Below are 26,992 nucleotides of genomic sequence, written 5' to 3' on the forward strand. Positions count from 1 at the left end.
TCTGGCAAACTTTAGCATCTTCACAGGAGGTGGAAGGGGAAGAGTAGATTGGCATGGAAGTAGCCAGGCAGAAGGGCTGGCCCCTGATTGGAGTCAGGTTTAGAATTAGGCCATATGCTGGGGACTGCAACTGAGCTGCAAGGGCACAGAAGAGGAGCAAGAACTCATGTCAGGCTATGACAACTGGTAGGGGCAACAGAACCGGAGCCTTTCTGTGTATATCTACACAATGAGTGGAAGGCCGCGGCAACAAGCCTCCAATCCTGGGTTGACAGACTCAGGCTCATGGTGCGCCTGCTACCATGCTAAAAATAGCTGTGTAGACAGTGTGACTTGAGCTGGAACTTGAGCTCTGATGCCTTGGGCAGGGTGGGCTTCAGAACCCAAACTCCAGACTCAGCTGTAATCTCTATACAGATATTTTTACTGTGGCACTGCAACCTCTGCAAGCCCAAATCTCTTGTTATAAACTCAGAGGTTCTCTGTCGTGAACTGTGCAGATGTATCTTTTAAGGGGCAATGAAAACAGCTGGTCAGACAATAATTCTACATAATAGATAAGATTCGTAAATTTTCTTCAACTGGCATTCAACATTTTCCCCTTAAAGTAGAAAGAATCTGGCTTTGTAAAAAGCTTTGTGCACTAATCTGAGAAAGCCTGGGCATTAGCTAAAGACTTTGTGGACTCATAGCCCTGGTCTACACTATGAGTTTAGGTCAAATTTAGCAGCATTAGATCGATTTAACCCTGCACCTGTCCACAAGACAAAGCCATTTTTGTCATCTTAAAGGGCTCTTAAAATCGATTTCTGTACTCCTCCCAGTCGAGGTGATTAGCGCTGAAATTGACCCTCCTGGGTCGAATTTGGGATAGTGTGGATGCAATTGGCCTCAGAGTGTTCCATTGTGACCGCTCTGGACAGCACTCTCAATTAGATGCACTGGTCATGTAGACAGGAAAAGCCCCGCAAACTTTTGAATTTAATTTCCTGTTTGGCCACTGTGGCAAGCTGATCAGCACAGGTGACCATGCAGAGCTCGTTAGCAGAGGTGACCATGAAGTCCCAGAATCGCAAAAAAGCTCCAGCATGGACCGAATGGGAGGTACTGGATCTGACCGCTGTGTGGGGAGACAAATCCATGCTATCAGAACTTCATTCTAAAAGACGAAATGCCAAAACATTTTAAAAAATCTCCAAGGGCATGAAGGACAGAGGCTACAGCCAGGGCCCACAGCAGTGCAGTGTGAAACTTAAGTAGCTGAGGCAAGCCTACCAAAAAACCAGAGAGGTAAACAGCCACTCCGGGTCAGAGCCCCTGACATGCCGCTTTTATGATGAGCTGCTTGCCATGCTAGAGGGTGCCCCTACAACTACCCCAGCCCTGGGCATGGACTCCGTCAATGGATTCTCACACAACAGGGATGCGGATTTTGGGAATGAGGGAGATGAGGAGGAGGAGGAGGTTGAAGATAGCGCACAGCAAGCAAGCAGATAAACCATTTTCCCCGACAGCCAGGAACTGTTTATCACCCCGGAGCCAGTACCCTCCCAACCCACCCAAGGCAGGCTCCCAGACCTAGAAGGCAGAGAAGGGACCTCTGGTGAGTGTTCCTTTGTAAATATTGTACATGATTTAAAATCAAGTGTGTTTAATGATTAATTTGCCCTGAAGATTTGGGATGCATTCGCGGCCAGTACAGCTACTGGAAAAGTCCATTAATGTGTATGGGGATGGAGTGTAAATCCTCCAGGCACATCTCAATGAAGCCTTCCTGGATGTACTCCCAAAGCCTTTGCAGAAGGTTTCTGAGGAGGGCAGACTGATTCCATCCATCATTACCACGCCAGGCCAGTAGCACATAGTCTGGAATCATTGCACAACAAAGCATGGCAGTGTATGGTCCCGGTGTTTGCTGGCATTCAAGCAACATCTGTTCTTTATCTCTCTGTGATATCCTCAGGAGAGTGATATCATTCGTGGTCACGTGGTTAAAATGGGGAATTTTATTAATGGGACATTCAGAGGTGGCCATTCCTGCTGGGCTGTTTGCCTGTGGCTGAACAGAAATCATCCCTGCTGTGTGCCATGCCTTGGGGGGAGAGATGAAGCGATCATCCCAGAGAATAGTGTGGGGGGGGGTTAGTTGAGTTTGTGCTGCATGTTAACCCAAAAACCGCAGTCCCTCCTTTTAAATGGCCAACCCAACGGCTGCTTGGTATGGGACATGAGGGCACTGCTGTTTGAAACCATTCCCACATGGTATGAAGGTTAAAGAAGCCAAAAGACTGTTGCTTACCATGGCTGCCTGCAAGCCGAATTCTGTTGCCTGCTGGCCCTACATGTCTGATCTCTCACACCAAACCAGGAGGCCCTCAATATAAGAGGCAAAATGCGACCTTGTAAAGAAAGCACACGTGCTATGTAATGTTAACAGCTTGGTTCACTGTGAAAGAGTCTACCTATTGTTCTCTAAAATGTGTCTTTTTAAATACTACTCTCCCTTTTTTTTCCTCCTGCAGCTCCAAATGTTTCAACGCTTCCCATAACATCTCCATCCCAGAGGCTAGCGAAGATTAGAAGGTGAAAAAAACGCACTCGTGATTAAATGTTCTCTGAGCTCATGCAGTCCTCCCACACTGAAAGAGCCCAGCAGAATGCATGGAGGCAAACAATGTCAGAGTGCAGGAAAGCACAAAATGAACACGAGGACAAGAGGGACGCGCAAGAGGACAGGTGGCGGGATCAAGATGATAGGTGGTGTCAGCGAGGTGGGTCAGGAGCACCCATGTCTGCCCAGGAGCCCCCGACCGACCTTAACAAGGCCGGCCAGGAGGTACCAGGAGACAGCAGCAGACGGTACATTAGGGCTGCTAACCATCTTCACTAACTTGCAAAGGCAAGGAGCTGCTGCTGTGTAGCACTGCAATACCGCATCTGCCAGCAGCACCCAGAAGACGTACGGTGACAGTGAGCAGAGCGGGCTCCATGCTTGCCATGGTATGTCGTCTGCACAGATAACCCAGGGAAAAAGGCGAGAAATGATTTTTTGCCGTTGCTTTCATGGAGGGAGGGGAAGGGGGGGCTGATGACATGTACCCAGAATCACCCGTGACAATGTTTTTGCCCCATCAGGCATTGGGAGCTCAACCCAGAATTCCAATGGGCGACGGAGACTGCAGGAACTGTGGGATAGCTACCACAGTGCAATGCTCCGAAAGTCGATGCTAGCCTCGGTACTGTGGATGCACTCTGCCGACTTAATGGTCTTAAATGGGGACACACACTATCGACTGTATCAAATTGATTTCTAAAAAATCAACTTATATTAAATCGACCTAATTTTGTAGTGTAGATATACCCTAAGGATTCTCTGCCTCTCCAGCTCTGCTCACCAACCTCTCATTACCCCAATTAGTTACCCCTACCTGCCAGAACCAGTCTCCAGCTACCCAGACTATATACATCATTTGTGTGTGTGTGTGTGCTTCAAAAGTTTGATAGAAAATATTTGACCTGGTAGAGTAAGGGTGTGCAGGGAGTGGGGGAACAAGATGTCTTCTCTTTTAGATTGTAATAGCATATTCAATACTTCACAATGCCCTAATGGCCTTTCCCAACCCTTCGGGGAGTGGGGGGGGGAGTCATGATGACCCTCTGGTTGAGAAATCCTAGCCTAGTAGTTTGAGCACAGAAGCTGGACTGGAGAGTGAGGAGTAAGGGGGATGCAGCCCCAATCCTCTGCTTTCCTGAGGGGCTGCCAATCCTTGAAATATACATTATAAAAAGGGAGATTTTCATCATATTTGTGCTAATACTAAAAAGAAAAGAACAAAAAAACTAATTTATGCACCCTCCTGCTATTGATTTTGTCCCAATTTCTGAAGCTTTCACAGTTAAAGTTTAATTAATGTTTTTAGATTTTGAATTGTTGGTAATGAGGGTGTGAATTGGCAGTGTTAATTGCCATTGCTGGGTGATAATTACAGAACTACAGTACTGTTTTAACCTTGCTTAAACAAGATGTCCAGTTGACAATTGCAAAGCAGAGCAGCAAAAAGGAAAGCTAAGTTAGAAAGAGAATATTGTAAGCAAGTTACCCAAACTTGCTAACTATTTCTCTGTTAGTACTGCTTCAGAATCATCTTCCATGATGGTGGATCATCTTTCTTAGAAAATGATAATCAAAGCAAAGATATGAGTATGAACTTGTTCCCTCAGGAGACTTCAGAAGAAAAGGCAAGCATTCCTGAAATCAAGGACAAAACTAATGATGAAAATGATCCACTTTTTCTAACACCTGTCCATACAGAAGGTAGAATGAACAGTAGTGATAAAGAGGATGATGTTGCTGTTACTGTTGAACAAAATCCAGTTAAATGGCCTTCTTTGATAATGGAAGAGTTTTGTACTACATGTATTGAGAAAGATCTGCTCTATTTTCAGAATCGCAATGACAAAGTTATAGTTTCTGAGTATCAGAAATGGTATCTTTCACCTCTTCTTTTTGAATGAAAACTACCAAATGGAGAGCACCACTAGAGGCATTGGTTGAAGCATTCTAAATCCACAGGAATTTTATGTGAAAACTCTTTTCATTGCCTAATAATCTTAGCACCTTCATAACCCCAGGCTTTTCCAACTGGAAAAAAGCAGAGAAGATGAGTTGTTCTCATGAAAACAGTGTGGAACATTGGAACACCATAGTTGCATGGCTAGCACATTCACAAGGCAAGAATCACATTGACAGGGAGATGGTACAGCTGCATCTAACACAAACTGCTTACTGGGAAGACATTTTAAGGCATATTGTGACAGTTATTAAGCTTCTTGCGGAATGTGGTTTAGCATTTAGAGGAAGGGAGGAAATTATTGGCTTTCCTCAGAATGGAAATTATCTAGATATTCTTGAAGCCATCATCAAATTTGACCAGTTTGTAAGAGAGCATATTAAATACTATGGAAACAAAGGGAAAGGTCACCCATCCTACTTGTCGAAAACAAACTGTGATGAATTCATTGAGCTATTGGGCAGGAGCGGCTCTAGCCATTTTGCCGCCCCAAGCACGGCAGCACGCTGCGGGGGGCGCTCTGCCGGTCGCGAGTCCCGCGGCTCCGGTGGACCTCCCGCAGGCGTGCCTGCGGATGCTCCACCGAAGCCGTGGGACCAGCGGACCCTCCGCAGGCACGTCTGTGGGAGGTCCACCAGAGCCGCCTGCCGCCCTCCCGGCGACCGGCAGAGCGCCTCCCACGGCGTGCTGCCCCAAGCACGCATTTGGCGTGCTAGGGTCTGGAGCCACCCCTGCTATTGGGACATAAGATTTTGGAATTCATTGTAACTGAAGTCAAATAGGCAAAATACTACTCTTTGATAGTAGATTCAACTCCTGATATCACCCATGGAAATCAGTTATCTGTCATTTTATGCTACTGCTTACATGGTGACTTAATTAGGTTTATACCAACTGAAAACCAGATTGGCAAATTGCTCTTCCAGACTATGAACAGTTTATTGGATGCAAATGACAACAATGCTATTGAAAACTGCAGAGATTAGTCATACAATAACACAAGTATCATGAGTGAAAAGAATGAAAATCTTCAAGGAGTGGATCACACTTGATGGATGTCCTTAGACTCCAAAGTGGAATGATATAGAGGAGACTTCAGCTGGCTACTTAGGTCAGCTTTAAATCTGCTTTGTATGGCTAGAGTGTTGCAAAGCAGACTTAGCACATGTCAGGATCACCAACTGTAGGTCTCCATATTCAGAGCATCTGGCAGTGGCACTTCACTCTCTTTGCCACCAAAGAGCAGCCCTGAAAAAGGGATAAGATATGCAGCCTCAAATAGTAATCTCCAGGGCAAGCTGCAAAAGTCTTCTAAGAAACAATATATTCCCACACTGCAGGAGGTGAGAGTGTGCGTGTACGCAAGTGCACACATGGGCAATGGCACAAAAGAGAAAAGAATTCCTATAGTTCTGTCACTCTCACAGGCAGTTTTCTTACAACTGAACATCCCAAAGACAAAAGAACCACCTAAGCCTCTCTTCATGTAGAAAATTTCACAACACAAAATACCCCTCCTCTTAGGTCTCTCTCCACACAGGTTATTATTGATCTTTGCTCACCCTTTCTAAATCCACAAGATCTCAGTACCTTCTGCTAACACTCTCACTCTCAGATGGAAACCAATTCATACCCTATTTCCTTGTGAGAGAAACAGAAATGCTGGTTCAGGGATCAGCAATAAGAAGAAAGCAAAAAGAAGGGGAAAAAAAGAACAAAATGCAAACAACCCCTCTGCAAATACAACCGGTTTATCGAAGGCCTGTTCCAAATACTGGCTCCTACTAATCCTTTTGAATCCTTTTAAAGAGACACTCATGTCCTTGGGTGACAGTATTTGCTGGGGGAGTCAAGAGGCCAGAATGGAGCAGCGTTGTAGTAACACCCACCCTCCCTTACGGTCCTGGTTCTGTCCATTGCTGTATATAATCATTAGTTATAGTACAATTGAATTTTTAAGAAAATAATACAAACATGTTTACTTACTAAGACATTTTGGCGCAGGAGACCAGCTCTCTTTAGTACATCTGATCAGAAGCCACCTCTCCTCTCTTTCAGATACGTAACCATCAAGACATCTGTAGTAAATTCCCACGCCTAACTGTGCTGGAAAGGCTCGTTCTTTGTAAGTTTCATAATATTCAGTTAATGCTCCATTTTCTATATTTGGGTAGTCACAGGGTCTCACTTTAAAAAAAATGTTTAAAATGTATAATATTACAAGGTACATGCAAGAAAAATTGCCTCCTTCTGTGTACACTCATGCGAAGAGCTGGAAGGAGAGAAGAGCCCTGCAAGGTTACAGTCAGAGTTTACTCGAATTGTTCCATTGGAGCACGAGATAGAGCTTTCACCTGGTAGGCAGGGTTTCCAGCCCCCAGAACCCACATGTTGTGTGGGATCTCCTCATGATACAGGGCCATCCCCCAGTTGGCAAGATAATGTCACAGAGGTGACTGAATTTCCTCCACACAAGACAGGACATGATCCACATACTAAAGGTTCTCTTTGTGTGAAGATCCAGCTCTTTGGATTAACTTCATGTTATCCAAGACATCTGAGTCCCATTACCAAAGAATTAATTTATAACACCATTTCTGGACTCCAAATCCACTTACACCTCTTCCAGTTTTAGACACCTTTCATTTGTTTCTAATTATCAAAGCCAAATTCTGAAGTCCTTGATAAGTTTTTCCTCAGTCCCTACTCTCATTGCTGCCACTGGGATTTTACCGAAGAAAGATTGAGTAAACATTTGAGAAAGAACTTCTTGATTTTGCACAGAGAAAAGAACTGTCTGGAAGAATCTGTTGTATGTATTGTTGGTGTAGCCATGTCAGTCCCAGGATATTAGAGAGACAAAGTGGGTGTGGTAATATCTTTTATTGGACCAGTTTCTGTTTGTGAGAGAGACAAGCTTTCAAGCTTACACAGAGCTCTTCTTCAGGAAGAGACTGTGACAGTTCAGAATAAATGAGGAAACAAAAATGGATAGTACAAATCTAGAGCTGTGGTATATGTAAGTAACTCAGAATCCAACTATGATAATAGGTTTTCATTTTCTTTTATACCATTCATATAGTAATGGTATTGTGCTTGGCATGCTATTATTTGGATGGATAAAATACACAGCTACAAATCTTCCCTGTAGAAGGGTTGAGTCTAGCACATTTTGTCAAAGAAATCATGGTGTATATGTTGGTTGTATAGTTATTGATAGCGCCATTAACTTATACCATATCATCTTATTTTCACAGGTGCTTTATCCAAGCACATCAAAGTAAATAAGGAAAATAAATAAATAAATAAGTGTTATTTACTCCTCATAACACAAGAGCTAGGAGTCACCAAATGAAATTAAAAGGCAGCAGGTTTAAAACGAACAAAAGGAAGTATTTCTTCACACAACGCACAGTCGACCTGTGGAACTCTTTGCCAGAGGATGTTGTGAAGGCCAAGATTATAACAAGGTTCAAAAAGGAACTGGATAAATTAATGGAGAATAGGTACATCAATGGCTATTAGACAGAATGGGCAGGGATGGTGTCCCTAGCCTCTGTATGCCAGACGCTGGGAATGGGCGACAGGGCATGGATCACTTGATGATTACCTGTTCTGTTCATTCCCTCTGGGTCACCTGGCATTGGCCACTGTCAGAAGACAGGATACTGTGTTAGATGGACCTTTGGTCTGGCCCAGTATGGCCATTCTTATGTTCTTAAACTTTGTAAAAGGAAAACTCCTGCAAATATACCTGTTTCATTTCTGTTTACATTCTCAGCTTCAGAAATTGTATAATCATTATATAATAGTTTAGGCTTTGATATTTTAAAAATGTGTTAAAATAAAAGTAACTTACAGATACATCTTGGAATAGGTAACCAACCATTCTTTGTGCATTCTGCTCTCCTGTCCTTATTGTCCGTTTCAAAGTGAAATCCTTGATTACAGTCTACTCTGATTGCTTCCAATTCTCTGAACAAACTCTTTTTGGGGTGGTAGGTTCCGTTAGCCACTGTCGGAGGATCGCATCTAATTTCTAAACAGAAACATATGAACAAGTTTAACAACTGTAAAAAGGACTTTAGGCTGTAAGTCCTCCCTTTAATTAAGTTTTCCTGTATCTATCTCTTTTTCCCTAGCTTTACTAGCACTGTCATTTGAACATCATCTGCATAAAATTGGCATGGTGAGATTCCTATGGATTTGGTGAAGTCTACAGTTTTTTACCCATCTTTAGAGATCAGAGTACTTGCTTGGGGTAGTTTATTTTATTTTGGAGGTGAGAAGGGGTCAGTTGTTGTTATAAGTGTCATTCTAACTATTGTAGAAAAACTTTACCAAAAAAAGGAAGCCTTGCAGTGAGACCTAAAGGTGATCACACAGTTAAAGCATTTGAAATGTAAAGTTGTAAGTACGGCTTTTACTTTAACAATATCCTTTATTCCTTTTCCCTTTAGCTATAGGGAGATTTTAGAAGAAATCCCCTCTGTTTGGCTGTCTTTTAGACAGTATTAATGATGATAATAACTGGTCTTTATGAGGAAAAGAGGAGCTATTTGAGATGGGCTGGACCTTACTGCTGCTGTTGTTAAAGTCTGATCCTGCTTCCTTTAAGATGAAACAAGAAAAACACACACAAAAGAGGGGAGAACAGAATAGAGGAATAGAAAATGCACCTTTTGTTTCTGGTGCTGACTCTTACTTGCAACTTTTCTGCTGGAGAAATACAAGCACTGCATACTTGCTTATTAGAGACCTCACAAACTTATGCCAGCAGCAGGCTATTTAGGGCGTTGCTTTTAGCTGCCTTTTTGGTCACAGGCTCACGGCACTGTTCCACAATATACAGTCTTGACTGGCTAAGCCAGACTTACAAAACAGAAAGCAGAATGAGAGAGAGACAGACAGAAAAGAGAATAAGACGGGGTGGAAAATGACACGAAAGAGGGAATGAGTCTGAGAGCAGGAACCAAAGTCTCTCACAACCCAGGATTTAGGGGGATATGGTGAAGGTGGCGGTGTCTTCTGGGTCTGTCTCCTTGTCCCAGTCTGGTCAGGACATCTTTCAGGATCAAGATGAAAGCCTAATGGTGTCATGGTATCCCAGGAGATGGTGTGCGTTGCAAACCTGACGATGGAAGTTCACTCCTTCCAGTCCACCCATCTCCCACCCAGCCAGAAATCGCTCTGGGAGTCTTAGGGGGGGAAATGGGCCCAGTCACAGGATGCTTTCTCAGTTACCAGTGTGCTGACTGCCTGGCCCATTTGTATGTTCTCTTAGAACATACACAGTCCATTTCTTCCTCCATGTGTACCTTTAATCTTTCAGATTCCAAGCACTGCAGAACATAGCACAGGCATGTGTCAGGAAGATCCTCAACCACCCAACTTTCTCTGCAACACCCCAGCTCACTCTCCAATCTCTCCCTCCTTACTTTCTGTTCCTGTCAATTATACACCTCTACCCCGATATAACGTGACCCGATATAACACGAATTTGGATATAACACGGTAAAGCAGTGCTCGGGGGGAGGGGGCAGCCTGCACACTCCAGTGGATCAAAGCAAGTTCGATATAATGCGGTTTCACCTATAATGCGGTAAGATTTTTTGGCTCCTGAGGACAGCTTTATATCGAGGTAGAGGTGTATATTGTCCCCTTATTGAGCTAGCAACTTAATTAGCCCAACCATTGCCACCAAAGTCAACAGTCCCCACCACAACAGGTTTACTCCAATAAAACCATAATCTTCTCTGTTATACAGATACCCAAGTGACCACAGTGCTACAGCTAAATACTTTGTCACAGACCCCAAAAAGGAGAAAAGGGTTGACTAGCCCATCCCCTCATTATTTTGTCCATCAAGTAGGCTTACTTTCTGCCACACCAATTTTTTCCCCAATGATTTTCATTCCCACACTCCTCTTGTTTACCAGATATGATCTTAACACAATCCTTTAGTTACATCAATATGTCTTTTGTCTTCCGTGTGTAATTTTTCCCCATCAATATTTTTAATGAGTGATAGGATCATTTTATAAGCTTTTTTCCTACTTTTTCAAAGTTAAGCTTACAATTGGGGTAGGCCTGCTAGAGCTCAATTATTACAACACTTCTTACAGCAAAAATGCTTTCTATCTGGCTCACATGCACTTTTTCCTAGGCTTGGTGATTGACATTTTCCCAGAGCAATGCAACTCTCTTAGCAGATCATAAATTTGTTTTATAATTGGGACTTGATCAATTAATGGCTTTGTGATCAGGATCAAAGCCTTGAACTGGGATTGGAAATATTTTGCAGCCAGGGAAAGAACCAGAGTGCTGGCTTTATGTGCTCTTGACATATTTATGAGAGAGAAGGCAGGTTACAACATTATGCTTTGGCTGTAACCTTTGCATTATTTTCATATTTAGCTTTGTATTCAGCAAAACATAATGATCCAATCTGGAGGTGATAGATGCCTAGATTGCTATGAGTGGTCCTGATGGGGAAGCAAAGTGCTTTAATGAGCTGTAATGCAAGATTATTTTATTTTATTTTATTTTATTTTATTGTCATTGATGCAGCTGGATCCCCTAGAGTTAGAGAGATGAGTTAAACAGGATTGTGAGCTTTTCACCTCTTCATAGCGTCATAAGCTTGTAGGAACTGAATGGGATAGAAACTACAGCATTCGTTTTGTAGATAATTTTAAAAAATTAAGAATGCATCACATAGAGGACGGGAGGATTGGGAGATTTGTAGGAAATACAGATCCTTTCACCTCTGGTTTGAATATGACCCAGTTAGATAGTTACCAAAAGTAATAATATCATGGCTGGTTGGTTGATGATGAAAAGAATTAGGCTTTCTTTGGCACCTACTGGACAGGTACCTATATTTTATAAAAGTGCATCACAATTGACACTAGTTAGCATATGAAGAAGAATGGCCAAGGATTGGGCACATAAACTAAAATATTCCTTTCACTTGTAGAGGTGTCCCTAAAGGTCAGGCTTGAGGCATGTGAGTGCAGGCCTGTACCATTCCATTCACAGTTCATGAGGCCTGGCTTCATGATCAGTCTTCATGCTCGGCTTAAAGTCCCTGCAAATTTGGTAACACTCCCCAGTATGAGCTTCCCCAAGGCACTTCCAGGAACTTGAGTGTGGGTCACTCATGGACATAACCTTGTTACAGGAAAAGCAGGCCTTGAAGCCTGCTGACTGAGGCATCGCTTGGCACTGGGAATCAACCAAAACCTCAGATGGGGTAAAACTTAACTCACTAATTAACACTAATAACCTTAATAATACTAAACTATTTACAATAAATACAAGAGAACACAGTCCAATGAAAGTATTTGCAAAAGCAAGAAGAACAGTTCCAGTTAAAGTCCTGGGCAATAAGAAGGAACTGAGAGGACTTGGGATTGGCTGGGCCCTTTATACCAGCACCAGTGAGCAGGTCCACTGACTGGGGGGACAAAGGGCACCACTGCCGGCAATGCAGTGCAGCTAAGCAGGCTTCCTGCCAGCCCTCACTCTGCGCCACTCTGGGAAGCATCCAGAATGGCCCTATGGTCCCTGAAGGGGAGCGAGGGGTCTCCGCACGCTGCCCCCACCTTGAGCACCAACTCCGCAGCTCCCACTGGCCTGCACTCTGCAGCCAAACTCCCTCCCAGAGTCCTCACCCCCTCCCACACCCAAACTTCCTCTCAGAGCCCAACCCCTCACACACACACACATCCGTACCCACCTTATGTAATTAAGCCCTTTGTAACACAGTATATAACCAGATAAAGATCACTAATTTTAAATAAAGGTTGAAACCAGAACCTACAAACATGCAGTAAGATGTAGGTGGGCAATGAAACTTACAACATGAGTACTGGTAAAAATCTGTCCAAAAATTAAACAAACACCAGAGCTAAATATACTAGGGGTTCAGTTGCTGATGTCATTTAGTTCCTGCCTCTGTGTGAGACCAACATTTACAGTTGCTTCTGTTCTTCTGGACATCTTATGCAGTGGCGGAGACAGGACGGTGCAATCATTTAGGCGACCTAGGCGGTCGTCAGGGCGCTAGGATTTGGGGCGGCATTTTCTTCGGCAGCGACCGCGCGCCGGATCTTCGCCGCCCTGGTCGCCGCCAGCATTTCGGCGGAGGGAGCTGGAGCCGTGGAGCACGGGGATGGCCGCCTGCAGCAAGTACGGGGTGGGGGCAGCACGCAGGGGAACTCCCCACCCCAGCTCACCCCTGCCCCACCTCTCCCCAAGCACGCTGTGGCTGCGTCACTTGTCCCACCGCCCAGGCTTGCGCGCCTAAGCTGATTGGCATGCTCGGGAGGAGGCAGAGCAGGGGTGAGCAGCTTCACTTCTCCCCCCTCCCAGGCTTGCGGCGCCAAGCAGCTGCGGCCCCGCCCGCCTGGGAGGCGGGAGACGGGAAGCCGCCATGGCGTGCTGGGGGTGGAGGCGGAGCAGGGGTGAGCTGGGGCGGGGGCGCGCCTCAGGGCTCAGGGTGGGGGGTGGGGAGCTGCCGCGGGGGGGAGCCTCAGGGCGGAGGGGGGGAGCTGCTGCTGGGGGGTGCGCCTCAGGGCAGGAGCTTGGGAAGGGCAAGTGATGCACCTGTGATCAGGGAAGATGGGAGGAAAGGCATCCCAGCACAAATCTGTCTCCGGTCTGTCCACCACTGGAGGGAGGAGAGCACCTTAGGGGGTTTGTCAACAGAAAGTCTAAGGTATGTTGCATGGGTGAATAGACTCTGAAGCCATATCTGAAGACAGCACAGGTGGAAGCAAGCAAAGGCAGTGATGTATGTGCAGGTGCCATGTGGCTCAGGAAGGATAGGCAAGTCCTGATTAGACTATTGACCACTCAGGCAATGAGTTCCTGTAGGGTCTGGAACCTGTTCCTTGGTAGGTAAGCCTGTGCTGAGACTGCATCGATGGAGGCCCCTATGAAATCTAGACACTGTGTGTGAACCAAAATAGATTTTTCAATATTTACACTTACCCCCAGGGAGAAAAGGAGTCTAAGTAGCATGGAGGTCGAGGTTCAAGCCTCATCCCTGGATCATGCTGCTATCACAGCCAGTACGCAAGATAAGGGAATATAAGGACCCCATGACACTGTAGGTGGGCTGCTACAACGAGAAAACTTTGGTCTTCCTCATGGAGCAATGGTGAGTCCAAACAAATGGGTTCTGCATTGGAAGTGCTGAGGGCCTACTGTGAATCTCAGGAGAACTTCTGTGGGTGGGTGGGTGGATGGATGTCTATAGGAAAATAGGTGTTCTGCATATCGAGAGTCATAAACCACATGCCTCTTTCTAGTGATGGTATGATGGCTGCTAAAGTGACCATATGAAACTTGGGCTTGCAGATGAAGCAATTCAGGCTGTGGAAGTCCAGAATTGGTCTCCACCTGCCCTTCTTCTTGGGTATCAGAAAATAAGTTGAATAAAACCCTGTGCCCTAATAGAACACATTCCTCCAGCCTATCACTCACCTTTGCAGCAGGAGTCTACTTAAAGAGCAAAGATGCTCTTGTGAGAGGGGGATTGGGACGGGGGATGTGAATGAGGTAGCATTTTGACCTTGATTGTATAGCCGTGTTGAATGACATTCAGGACCCACTTTTCCATTGTTATCATACACCAAGCTGGTAAAAAGAGTGCTAGATGACCCCCAAAGGGGGTGGGTCGGGTGTACAGCAGGAGGCAAAGTGAGTGGCAGCTCTCTAGATGCATTCAGAAATATCACTTCTGGGAAGACTGAAGGCAGTCCTGGGGGATGTGATCACAGGGTCTTCTGTCACTTGCAAGGTGGTTTATAGGGTCACTGGAAGAACTGGGTAGCCCTGAACAGTTGGGCAGATTGCAGACAGCAGAATTTTCACTTGGGTGCAAGTGTATCATAGTGTGGCTGTGGAAACATTGAGGGAGTTGAGAGAATCATCAGTCTTCTGGTTAAACAGGTGAGTCTCATCAAAAGGGAGGTCCTCTATGGTCTTTTGTACCTTCTGGGGAAAAGAGAAGAAAGCAGCTACAATTCCTTCCTTGCGACAATTCCCATAGACATCGTACGTGAAGAGGTATTAGCCACATCCACAGCAGATGGAAGCACCATTCTCACAACCAGTTTTCTCTCCTTCAGGATAACCTGAAACAGGCCCAATCTTGCTGGGGGCATTTGTCAGCAAAATCCTATACTATAACTGAAAAAGTCATATTTGACAAATAAGGCCTGGTAGTTCGAGATCCGGAACTGAAGACTAGCCAATGAGAAGAAGACCTTGCAACCCAGAAATCCAGCCCCTTGCCCTCCTTGTCAACCAGGATGGAGCGTGGGTGCTGCTCTCTGGCCCTCTCCATTGCTTCTTTGATCATGAGGGAATTGGGTAGAGATGAGAGAACAGAAACTGAGATGCCTTAGCTGGGATGTAGTATCTCTTTTATGATGGTTGGGAATAGGTGAACAAGTGGTCACAGTATGTCAAACAGTTCAAGCCAGCTGAAGAGTGGCATTGCTGATTAGTAGAGCCATCCTGGTCAGTACCGAGGCATGAAGGATGTCCAGAAGCTGATGCTGTTTGCCCTGTACTTCCTCCAGTGGAATGTGAAGGTCCTCAGACATCCTTCAAAGAGGGTTCTGGAATTAGCAAAAGTCATCTGGAGGCAAATGGGGAGTCAAGGTCACAGCTGCATCTGGAGAGGACGACGGGAATCATTCCTGTTCTGGCAGTACCACCAGAACCAAACTAAGTGGCTCATCCTCCAAAACAGGTTCTGAATGCCTACTTTGATGATGCCCGAAGTGGGGATGGGGTGAATTCCTTTTGTGCTGAACAGGAAGGCTCCAAAGATGGATATTGAGGCCAGGATCCCTAGTGCGGCCAACAGGACTGATCAAGCGGACGCAGTGGAGGGCCTCATGGAGTGGGATACCAGTGGCTTCTCTGCTGAGAGAAAAGAGGACACTGCCATGAAGCGGGTGGTCCCTTAGGGTACACGTAGTGGCAGTAGGGGATGGGCTGCCCTTGCGCTCCATCCTAATCCTCAGATGATGAGAACTCAGATCCCAGTATTTATGGCAGCACCATATAAACCATATAAATCATAGGAGAATGGCTGGAAGCACGACTTGACTGAGGCAAATTCTGGATTGGACCTGTACTTCCCCAGGCACAGATGGCAGAGGAAGGCATGGAGAACTCGGTTCTCCAAAGGCAAAGAGTTCATGTAGCTCCAGGGCCCATTTGTAACCTCCCCAGTGTTAGTGGCACACGCTCCATAGCCGGAGCTGGAGAACTGTACCAAACAAAGTTACTGACCTTGTGCAAGAATGATGGTTCTTCAAAATGTGTGTCCCTATGGGTTCTCCACTGTAGGTATGTTTGCATCCCTGTGCTGCTAATTGGAGAACTTTGGTAGCAGTGTGCATTCAGCCTGCACATGGGCTGCTCCTCACCTGCCATGAGGCTAGTCAGCATGCGTGAGTGAACCGTTCTCTGTTCCTTCTCTACTTCAGAGTCAAAGACAAGAACTACAAAGTTTAGGGTGTGTGTGAGGGGCATGGAGGACCAATAGGGTCACACATCTCAAAGAACCATCGTTACTGCACAAGGCAAGTAACTTCTTATTCTTCTTTGAGTAGTATCCCTATGGGTGCTCCACTGCAGGTGACTCCCAAGCAGTGCCCACCACTGGAGGCTGGGCTTCAGAGTTGAATCTGTTATGGGTAATAGTACTGTGGCACTGAATATGGCATCTGCAGCTGAATCCCCAGGATGGCATAGTGTTCTGCAAATGTGTGTGCAGATGCCCAGGTAACTGCCCTGCACATTTCTGGCATAGGGATAACCCTAGAGAAGGCGACAGAAGAGGAGGCCAATCTCATAGAGTGCATGCATACTGAAGATGGGGTTGTTCTACAGCACATCTGGTAACAGAGTTCGATACACGTCAAAATTCATTTGGAGAGTCTGTGCTGAAATCACTGTAGCTTTTGACCTATCCGCAATGGAGAGGAAGAGTCTTGAAGATCCAAGGCTCTCCTCATGTCAAGTGTATGGAGGATGGCTTCCCTATTATCCTGATGAGGTTTGGGATAAAAGGTTGGAAGCTGAATAAACTGATTCATATGAAATGCGGACGTCACCTTGGGAGTGAACGTTGGATGTGGTATAAGAGTGACCTTGTCAGGGAAGAACACAGTGAAGCAAGGATGCACCACCAGAGCCGCTATCTCCCCTATCCTTCTTGCTGAGGTGATGGCAATCAGGAACACCATCTTCTTGGGAAGGTGAGTTAATGAACAAGTTGTCAGGGGTTCAAATGGCAATCTGGTCAGTCCTTTTAACACTAGGTTGAGATCCCACTGAGGAGTGGGTTGGGGAAAATGTTCGCTATGCCTTTGAGAAATCTCTTTATAGTCAGATGGGAGAAGATTGAGTACCCTTCTACCTGCTGGTGGAAGGTTGCAGTTGCTGCTAGGTGAACTGTTAGTGAACTAACAGAGTCCCAATTTCTTGGGAGTCAACAAGTAGTCCAAGATTACTGGTAGGGTGGCTGTATTCAGGGTGACACCTTTGGGCTGGCACCAGATTTGGAATCTTTTCCATTTTTGTAGGTGGGTAAGAGTAGCTCTTTTCTCAGTGTGTAATAACACCTCTTGTACCTCTTTAGAGCAAGATGTCTATATGTGCTGGAACCATGAAGGATCCAGGCTTTGAGCTGCAGAATTTGCATCTCTTGTTCTGCAATAGAAGGTAAGGAGTGATTGGAAGAGTCATTGGTGGACATAGTGGACCAGCTGTGACAGGTAAGGGTATCACATCTGTCTAGGCCAGGTGGGAGTAGTCAGTATGATGTTTGCTTTTTCTCTTTTCACTTTCAACAGCATTTTCAGTATTAGAGAGAATGGGGGAAAGGCATAAAGAAGATCCTTGTCCCATGGAAGGAGGAGAGCGTCTCCCATGGAGTATTGTCTGATCCACACTCTGGTGCAGTACTGTGACCATTTCCTGTTCTGGTAAGCAGCAAACAGGTCTATTGTCTGAATATGTTGTTGAGAACCACCGAATCCATTTCCAATTCATGGTTGTGTACAAATTTGCGGCTGAGACTGTCCGCTGTCATGTTGTGTACTCCTGGTAGGTAGGCCGCTGATATCATGCCATTGTGGGAAATGCACCAGTTCCATAATTTTAGTGCTTCCATGCACAGGGAGGGTGACCTAGCACCTCCTTCTCAGTTTATGTAATACATGCAGGCCATATTGTCCATTGTGACTTTTGTGTTTGTGTCTTTGATCAGTGGGAGGAAGTGAGTACATGTGTTTCTGACTGCTCTGAGTTTGAGCAGGTTGATGTGAAGGCACGTCTCAGATGGAAATCATTTGTGCCCTGCACTGTGAGACTGTTGAGATACACACCCTATCCTCTGAGGGATGCATCAGTGGTCAGGAGTAATGATGTTGGAAGGCTGGACAAAAGGGATTCCCATACAGACATTTACTAGGTCCTTCCACCAGTCCAAGGATTGCTTAACCTTGGTGGGCATCGATAGTGGTTTATGTTGTTTCTGTTCAGCCTGCAAACTGAACTGAATAGAACCCTGCTTGGAGGCATCTCATGCGCAGTCTGGCATGAGCTATAACATTGTGTCCATAACATATGCCCCACGAGCTGGAGATAACATCTGGCTGAAACTGTGGGGCTGGATTGCACTGTATCAGCATAGAGAGACTGAATAATCTGTGATGTAGAAGGAGCACTCTCGCCTGGATGGACTAGAGGTTGGCTCCTATGAATTCTAACCTCTATTAATGTCAATTAGTTTTAATGACAATTTTTGTGCTTTGATTTGTAGGTCCAGATTCTGGAACAGGTCCAGTGTGGTCTGGGTGACTTGCTGGGCTTGGGCAAAGTAATGTGCCCTGAGAAGGTAATCGTCCAGGTAAGGATAAATCATGATGCCCTGAGAGTGTAAGTGGGCTGCCACAACTGAGAGGACCTTGGAGAATACTCTGGGAGCCAATGAGAGGCCAAAAGGGAGTACTCTGTACTGGTAGTGGTCTAGCGTGAACCTGAGGTAATGTAAGTGACTCGGTATATTCAAAATGTGGAAGTATGCACCTTGGAGGCCAAGAGCCAAGAACCAATCACATTTCTCTAATGCTGGAATAATCATTGATAAAGTGACCATCTTGAACTTCTGAGCCCTGATGAATTTGTTGAGCACTCCGAGGTCCAGTATGGGTCTCCAACCCACTTTTTTCTTCGGTATCAGGAAGTAACGAGAGTAGAAGCCTCTGACTCTTAGGCCTGGTCTACACTAGGACTTTAATTCGAATTTAGCAGCGTTAATTCGATTTAACCGTGCAGCCGTCCACACCAGGATGCTAATTAATTCGACCTAGAGGGCTCTTTAGTTCGAATTCGGTACTCCACCCCGACGAGGGGAGTAGCGCTAAATTCGACATGGCTATGTCGAATTAGGCTAGGTGTGGATGCAAATCGAACTTAGTAGCTCCGGGAGCTATCCCACAGTGCACCACTGTGTTGATGCTCTGGACAACAGTCCGAGCTCAGATGTTCTGATCAGCCATACAGGAAAATCCCCGGGAAAATTTGAATTCCTTTTCCTGTCTGGCCAGTTTGAATCTCAATTCCTGGTTGGACATCGTGGCGAGCTCAGCAGCACTGGCAGCGATGCAGAGCTCTCCAGCAGAGGAGTCCATGCAATCTCAGAGTAGAAAGAGGGCCCCAGCATGGACTGACCGGGAAGTCTTGGATCTGTGTGGGGCGATGAGTCTGTGCTTTCAGAGCTGCGCTCCAAAAAACGGAATGCAAAGACCTACGAGAAGGTCTCCAAAGCCATGGCACTCAGAGGATACAGCCGGGATGCAACGCAGTGCCGCGTGAAAATCAAGGACCTGAGACAAGGCTACCAAAAAATCAAAGCGGCAAACGGACGCTCCGGAGCCCAGCCCCAGACATGCCGCTTCTACGAATCACTGCATGCCATTCTCGGTGGGTCTGCCACCACTGCCCCACCAGTGACCGTGGACTCTGAGGATGGGATAGTGTTGACGGGCAGTTCCTCGGCGATGTTCACGGATGGGGAAGATGAGGAAGGGTTTGTGGAGGACGAGGCAGGTGACAGCGCTTACAATACTGCTCTCCCCGACAGCCAGGATCTCTTCATCACCCTCACAGAGATCCCCTACCAACCCTCCCCGGCCGTTAACCCGGACTGTGAATCAGGGGAAGGATCAGTCGGTAAGTGCTATAAACATGTAAACATTTATTTTTTTTAAAAACAGGAATAAAAACTATATGAATAGAAGGTCAATGCATATAGGGATCGAACAGAAATCCTCTTGGGACAGTTCCACGAAGCTCTCGTAGAGGTACTCGAAAAGCCTCCGCAGGAGGTTCCTGGGGAGAGATGCCTTATTGGGTGCTCCGTGGAAGCACACTCTTCCGTGCCAGGCCATCCTGAGGTATAGTGGGAGAATTGCCTCGACCAGCATGGCAGCATAGGGCCCTGGTCTGTGCAGGGATTCACGCAGCATGCGCTCTCTGTTTCTCCTGGTGACCCGCCTCAGGGTGATCTCGCTCGGCGACTGCTGCATCTAATTAGGGGAATTACTTTAATGTTACTATTATGAATGCTTGACTTTTCCTTTGCATAACAATGACCGTCGTTTAACAGCCACGTGCTGGAGGCTGCAAAGGAAAAGCATACAGGGATCTTTCCCGGGGACAGCCGCGAGGGGCTGGAACAGGGTCAGACTTTATGCTTTCCAGATTGCCTGCAGCAGGAGGGCACTGCTATCCATTAACTGTTAAGCAGCCTAAAGTTTACGGCTTACCAGGCCTGGCTGCTACACGGATTCTGCTGTCCTGCCCCGCCTATCCGATCTCCAGTGCAAGACCCCAGGCAATGAAAGCGAATGCTGAAAATTCAAACTTGTCCTGAGAGCACATGAGATTAGGTGCCCTGTATGGTCTTGTTCACAGATACTGAGTAGACGGTGTTCAGTGTTCGCAAACATGTATCTTTGCAAGGAAATCACTTCCTTTTTCCCATCACACAGCTGCGGCTCTTTCCCGAACTGCCCCGGCATCCCCCTCACAGAGGCTGGCGCAGATTAGGCGGCGAAAGAAAAAGACTTGGGATGAGATGTTCGCTGAACTGATGGCCTGCTCCAGAGCTGAGGCGGCCCAGCAGAGCCAGTGGAGGGAGACCCTCTCTCAGCAGCAGCGCTCACACAGCGAACAGGAGGACAGGTGGTGGCAGGAAGACCAGCAGGCGACTCAAATGCTGCTTGGACTAATGAGGGAGCAAACGGACACGCTCCGGCGCCTTGTGGATGTTCTGCAGGACCGCAGGCAGGAGCAGAGAGCCCCCCTGAACTGTATCTGCAACCGCCCTCCCCCGCCACAAAGTTCTGTCCCCCCCTCACCCAAAATCACAAGAAGGAGGGGCGCTAGGGGCCGTGAAAACTGTCACTCCACCCCAGCAGAGCGCTCATGTACCAAACAGCTCTCATTCCCTAAAGTATGAGAATTGCTTCCCTTCTTGGCTCACCCGATCCCAAATCCCAGTTTCATCCCCCAACTGTGTAGTTGAGTATTAAAAATAGTTTGCAGTTCATTACTGTTTCCATCATGTTTCTTTGCAGAAGACTTTGTGTGAAGGGGGGGAGGGGTTTGTTAATTGCATAGGACAGCCACCATTAACAGGGTACAGACATGGGGGCAGGATCAACAGCAGGTCACACACAGAGTGCAGTCACTAGGCACCCGGGTCACTCTGCGAGGTGTCTGCTGCCCCAGGTCAGTCTGGGAGGTGTATGTTGCCCCAGGGTTCCGAGCGCCTGGAATCCACAAATGGCAAGGCAGGCTGCCCTTACCATGCCCTTCCACCCTAGCCATGAACCTCTCCGATGCCCTGAGCCCCAGCTAGAGCCATCATACCCCCACACCTACTCACCCTTCCCACACACCCCTCACCCCTTCCTGCAAACCCACCCCTTCCTGCACACCCTCCTGTAACCGTTCTCCCCCCAGAGACCGCTGTAGGAGAAGGAGCCTGTCAGTCCTCGAGTGTAGAAGCGGTCTGTACATCACTGCACACCGTACCCACCACAGTCTGCGTCCCTGTTTGAACCCTTGAACGTGAATTCGTTAGTAAAGAAAACTTTGTTAATTAAAAATGTTCCAATAACTTTATTTTTAAACGTCTGTTGGAAGGGGGGAAACCTGGTGAACGGGGTATGTAACCGCTGAAAAAAGTCAATAGTAACTGAAACAGGGGCAGGTTCAGCTTCTCTGTAAAGAGACTGGACAGTCATAGGTTACCCTGCTCTCTGAGGAACCTAGCTTTCAAAGCCTCCCGGATGCACAGCGCTTCCCGCTGGGCTCTTCTAATCGCACGGGTGTCTGGCTGAGCGTAATCAGCAGCCAGGCGATTTGCCTCAACCTCCCATCCCACCATAAAGGTCTCCCCCTTGCTCTCACAGAGATTGTGGAGCACACAGCAAGCTGCAATAACAATGGGGATATTGGTTTCGCTGAGATCCGAGCGAGTCAGTAAGCTCCTCCATCTCCCCTTGAGACGTCCGAAAGCACACTCCACCACCATTCTGCACTTGCTCAGCCGGTAGTTGAAGAGCTCCTTGTCACTGTCCAGGGTGCCTGTATACGGCTTCATGAGCCAGGGCATTAGCAGGTAGGCTGGGTCCCCGAGGATCACTGTAGGCATCTCCACATCCCCAACAGTTATTTTGTGGTCCGGGAAGAAACTACCTTCCTGCAGGCGTCTAAACAGACCAGAGTTCCTGGAAACACGCGCGTGATGAACCTTGCCCGGCCACCTGACGTAGATGTTGGTAAAACATCCCCTATGGTCCACCAGTGCTTGCAGCACCATTGAAAAGTAGCCCTTTCGGTTAATATACTGGCTGGCCTGGTGGGCCGGTCCCAGGATAGGGATGTGAGTGCCATCTATAGCCCCACCACAGTTTGGGAATCCCATCGCGGCGAAGCCATCTATGACGACCTGGACGTTTCCCAGGGTCACTACCTTTGAGAGCAGTAGGTCAACGATTGTGTGGGCTACTTGCATCACAGCAACCCCCACAGTAGATTTGCCCACGCCAAAGTGGTTCGCTACTGACCGGTAGCTGTCTGGCGTGGCAAGTTTCCAATGGGCTATGGCCACTCACTTCTGCACAGTCAGGGCTGCTCGCATCCGGGTGTCCTGGCGCTTCAGGGCAGGGGCCAGCAAGTCACACAGTTCAAGGAAAGTGCCCTTACGCATCCTGAAGTTTCGCAGCCACTGTGATTCATCCCAGACCTGCAGCACTATGCGGTCCCACCAGTCCGTGCTTGTTTCCCGGGCCCAGAATCGCCGTCCCACAGCATGAACATGACCCATTGCCACCATGATCTCCGCGGCGCGGGATCCCGTGCTTTGTGAGAGGTCTGTGCCACTCTGACACTTCATGTCCTCACCGCGCTGCCGGAGCCTCCTCGCCCGATTTCTCAGCAGCTGACTGTGGAAGAGGTGGACGATAAGGTGCGAGGAGTTGACAACGGCCATAAGTGCAGCGATGATCGCAGCGGTCTCCATGCTCGCAGTGCTGTGGCGTCTGCGCTGTCACTGACCAGAAAAGTGCGGTAACAGATTTCCCGCCGGCGCTTTCAGGGAGAGAGGGCGGGAGTGACGGTTGAATGACAACAGTTACCCAAAACCACCCTCGACACATTTTCCCCCAGCAGGCATTGGGGGCTCTACCCAGCATTCCAATGGGAAGCGGGGACTGCTGGAACTGTGGGATAGCTGCCCAGAATGCACCGCTTCCAATGTCAACGCTTGCCCCGTTAGTGTGGACTCACAAAGTCGAATTAGTGTCCTTAGTGTGGATACACAAATTCGAATTCATAAGGTCGAATCCACAAATTCGACCTAAGTTAAATCGAACTACTCTTGTAGTGTAGACATACCTTTAGATGTGTGGGCATTGGCTCTATAGTTCCTACGCTGAGGTGATGGTTTATCTCCTGATGTAGCAGGCTCTCATGAGAAGGATTCCTGAAGAGGGACAGGGAAGAGTGTTTGAGAGGGAGGAGAAATAGATGTGGTATCCATCCCGGATGATCTCCAGCACCAATTTGTCAGAGGTTATCCATTCCCAGGTGCTACAGAATGGGGTGATACAGACTTGGAAGGGATGGGTGGGGTTTTCTAGCATGAGATAACGATGAGGAGAATGTTCTATGGGCACTTTGATCAACCTGTCAAAACTGTGGCTTTGAGGTGGAGGGTTGAGAGGAAGTGAGCTGAGATCCTGATGTCTTCCACCTGGGGAACCTGGGCTTCTTCCTCTGGGGTTCATATGATTTCTGTTATGAATATTGTGATGAGTGAGGTTTGAATGGTGGCTGAGAGTTATATTTTCTTTTGTAACCAGGTGTATAGATCCCGAGGGATCAAAGAGTGTGTGGAAGCAGGGAAAGAATTAACAAGGATTTGAAGGGAATTTTAATGCATGTCAGTCAGTTAGCAAGAGTTAGGCTAGCTGTAACCCTAATGACGTGAGACTTGTAGAAGCAAGGATAGTGTGAGGCAAGAGGAAAAGAACTGTGTAAAAAGTTATTACGACCTTGTACTGGTAACCAAATATGCAGGCTTGCGTTTTCTAGGAGTGAGACAAATAAGATAGCAGAATGGCTTATGTATAAACAAAATGCAGTTGTTGCCCATTATTGTCTGTATTATTGCTAGTTATTGTCTGTAACAAAGGTATAAAGGCTTGCTGTAATTGTTTACCAGTTGAGAGACCTGTCTGGGACTGGGGCGACCCTGTGTCCTAGGGCACTCCCTCCCTCTATTGTAATTACTAGAGAAAGAATAAAGTATTTGATTTTGCTGCACCCAAAGAAAAAGCGAGAACTGAGTTTTTCTCCGACAAGTGGTTCTGGAAATCTTTTAATGTGTTCAGGGAGGCATCGGTCTTCTTGGTGAATAACTTTATCCCTTCAAAAGGAAGATCCTCCATGGTCATTGGACCTCCTCTGGGAAGCCAGACAGATGAAACCACGAGGCCCTTCTCATCACAATGGCAGTAGGCATTGAATGTGCTGCCGTGTCAGCCGCATCAAGTGCAAACTGAAAGATGTCTTAGCCACCAATTGGCCTTTGTTGACTATGGACTTAAATTGCTACTTATGAGAATTGGAGAGCTACTCAATAAAAGAATTGAGTTTTGCATGGTTCTGATAGTCGTATTTTGCCAATAAGGCTTCATAGTTTGCAACTGAAGGGTGGCCAAGAAGTATGCTTTCCCGCCAGAAAGGTCCAAGCGCTTTCAGTCCTGGTCATAAGGAGTGGATTTAAACTGGTATTGGCAGCCCTTAGCATTAACTGCATCCACAATGATCAAATTGGAAGACAGGCAGGAGAAGAGAAATTCCCTTTCTTCCACTGGCATGTAAATTTCTGGTCAGCCTGCTTGTATGTTGGTGGGACAGATGCGGAGGTCTGCCATATGACCTTGGTGGGATTTAGTAGTGCCTCATTAACAGGGAGGGCCACTCTGGAGGAGATGGAGGAATGTAAAATATCCACCAACTTGTGATATGACTCTGTCATCTCTTGCAAAGGTATTTGTAGCGCTTCTGCCACCCTCTGTTCCAAGTCCTGGAAAAGTTTAAAATTATCTGCCATAGATGGCAGAGGGGGCATCAGCATCTTATCTGGTAATAACGATGAGAAGGGGGCTTGAGGAGTAACTTCCTCCTCAACTTCGGCCTTCAGTTCCTCCTTTGCCTGTTCAGGGGGTTCAGAAGCCCTTGAAGCAGCAGCTGAAGCATGGTGTTTACTTGGTTGCTGGTAGGTCACACTAGAGGTAACTGCCAACGTTCCCAGTATGGCCATTGTAATGTGTGTCCTCCCGAGGTGGAGGGGTCTTTTTGCAGTGAGATGCATGGGTCCAGGCAGGTAGTCCTTGACACTTCACAGCAGTGTTGGTGGTTAACAGGACTTGGAAAGGGCCTTTCCAGCGTGGAGCCAAGGCAGTCTTTCGTTGATGGATCTTTATATAGACCCAGTCTCCTGGTTCCAACAAGTGGCAAGGTTGCACAGGATCCTTCGGTAATGCTTCCTTCACTTGTGTATAAAAAGACTTAACACATTTCATTAGTGCCTGACAATACTTAAGCATTATGTCATCCATCAAATGAATGTCCATCTGAGCTAGGGTTAGTGGGGGTGCAGTTGGTAGTCGCATTGGGCGTCCTGTCAAAATCTCATGAGGGCTGAGTCCAGTCTTTCGATTGGGAATGGCTCTCATACTCATCAGTGCCAAAGGAAGGGCATCTGGCCACTTTAAGTTTGTCTCAGCACAAATCTTGGCCAGTTTATTTTTTAAAATCCTGTTCTGGCGTTCCACTGTCCCAGCAGACTGTGGGTGATGAGGGCAGTGAAGGTTGTGTTGGATCTGCAAAGCTGCACATAACTCTTTTACAATCTGTCCAGTAAAGTGAGTTCCACGATCACTGTTGATACTCACAGGGATGCCAAAACATGGTACAAAATCTTTAAGCAGAAGTTTCACAACAGTCCTGGCATCTGCTTTCCTGCAGGGAAAAGCTTCAACCCAATTGGTAAATACATCAACTAAAACTAATACATATTCATAACCACAACATTTAGACATTTGAATAAAATCAATCTGAATATTTACAAAAGGTCCCCAAGGGGGAGGGTGGGCTGCCCGCTTAGCTTTAACAGCTTTACCAATGTTGTGCTGTTGACAAATCACACAGTGTTGACAGTAGGAATGTGCTAGAGAAGGGAAACTGGGTGCACATCAATCTCGGTTAATTGCAGCAACCATCCCCCCTTTGCTCACGTGTGCCATTCGATGGTATATGCGAGCAAGATAGGGCAGTAACATCTTCGGTGCCACCAGGCGACCATCCGGGGCATGCCAAAGATGCATCCAGCAGCACTCCAAGAGTGTTTCTCGGTTCTTGATGCTGCCTGCTGGATCTTAGCCAGATCCTCAAGGGAGGCTAGTGAAGGCTGCTCTATCAGGACACAAGTATTTTCAGCCTGAGGTACGGAAAGGGCCGCTGCTTTGGCTGCAGAGTCTGCCAAAGCATTTCCATGGGTAACTTCATCATGAGGGGTCTTGTGAGCAGTACATTTAACAACAGCAATAGCTTTAGGCAACAAAAAGAGCAGATACATAAAAACCATTCTTAATAGGAGAACCAGTGGATGTAAGGAAACCTCTATATTTCCAAAGCAACCCATAATCATGTACCACTCCAAAAGCATAACGAGACTCTGTATAGATAGTAACTGTTTGATCTTTAGCTAGAATGCAAGCTCGAGTTAAAGCCACAAGTTCAGCTAC

The 26,992-nt window shown here is 46.8% G+C and overlaps 1 protein-coding gene across 3 annotated transcripts in view; it reads right to left on the reverse strand.

Moving 5' to 3' along the window:
- LOC120370158 (complement factor H-like) overlaps positions 1-26,992 on the reverse strand; it is a 156,977-nt gene that overhangs the window by 74,656 nt on the left and 55,329 nt on the right. For all 3 annotated transcript variants that reach the window (XM_039484433.1, XM_039484436.1, XM_039484435.1), the window contains 2 exons: positions 8,431-8,610; positions 6,558-6,758 (listed from right to left, as the gene is read on the reverse strand). In XM_039484433.1, coding sequence (XP_039340367.1) covers positions 6,558-6,758; positions 8,431-8,610 — 381 coding nt within the window. The remainder of the gene's footprint in view (positions 1-6,557; positions 6,759-8,430; positions 8,611-26,992) is intronic.

The sequence above is a fragment of the Mauremys reevesii genome, linkage group 8, assembly GCF_016161935.1.
Source record: "Mauremys reevesii isolate NIE-2019 linkage group 8, ASM1616193v1, whole genome shotgun sequence".
Lineage (NCBI taxonomy): Eukaryota > Metazoa > Chordata > Testudines > Geoemydidae > Mauremys > Mauremys reevesii.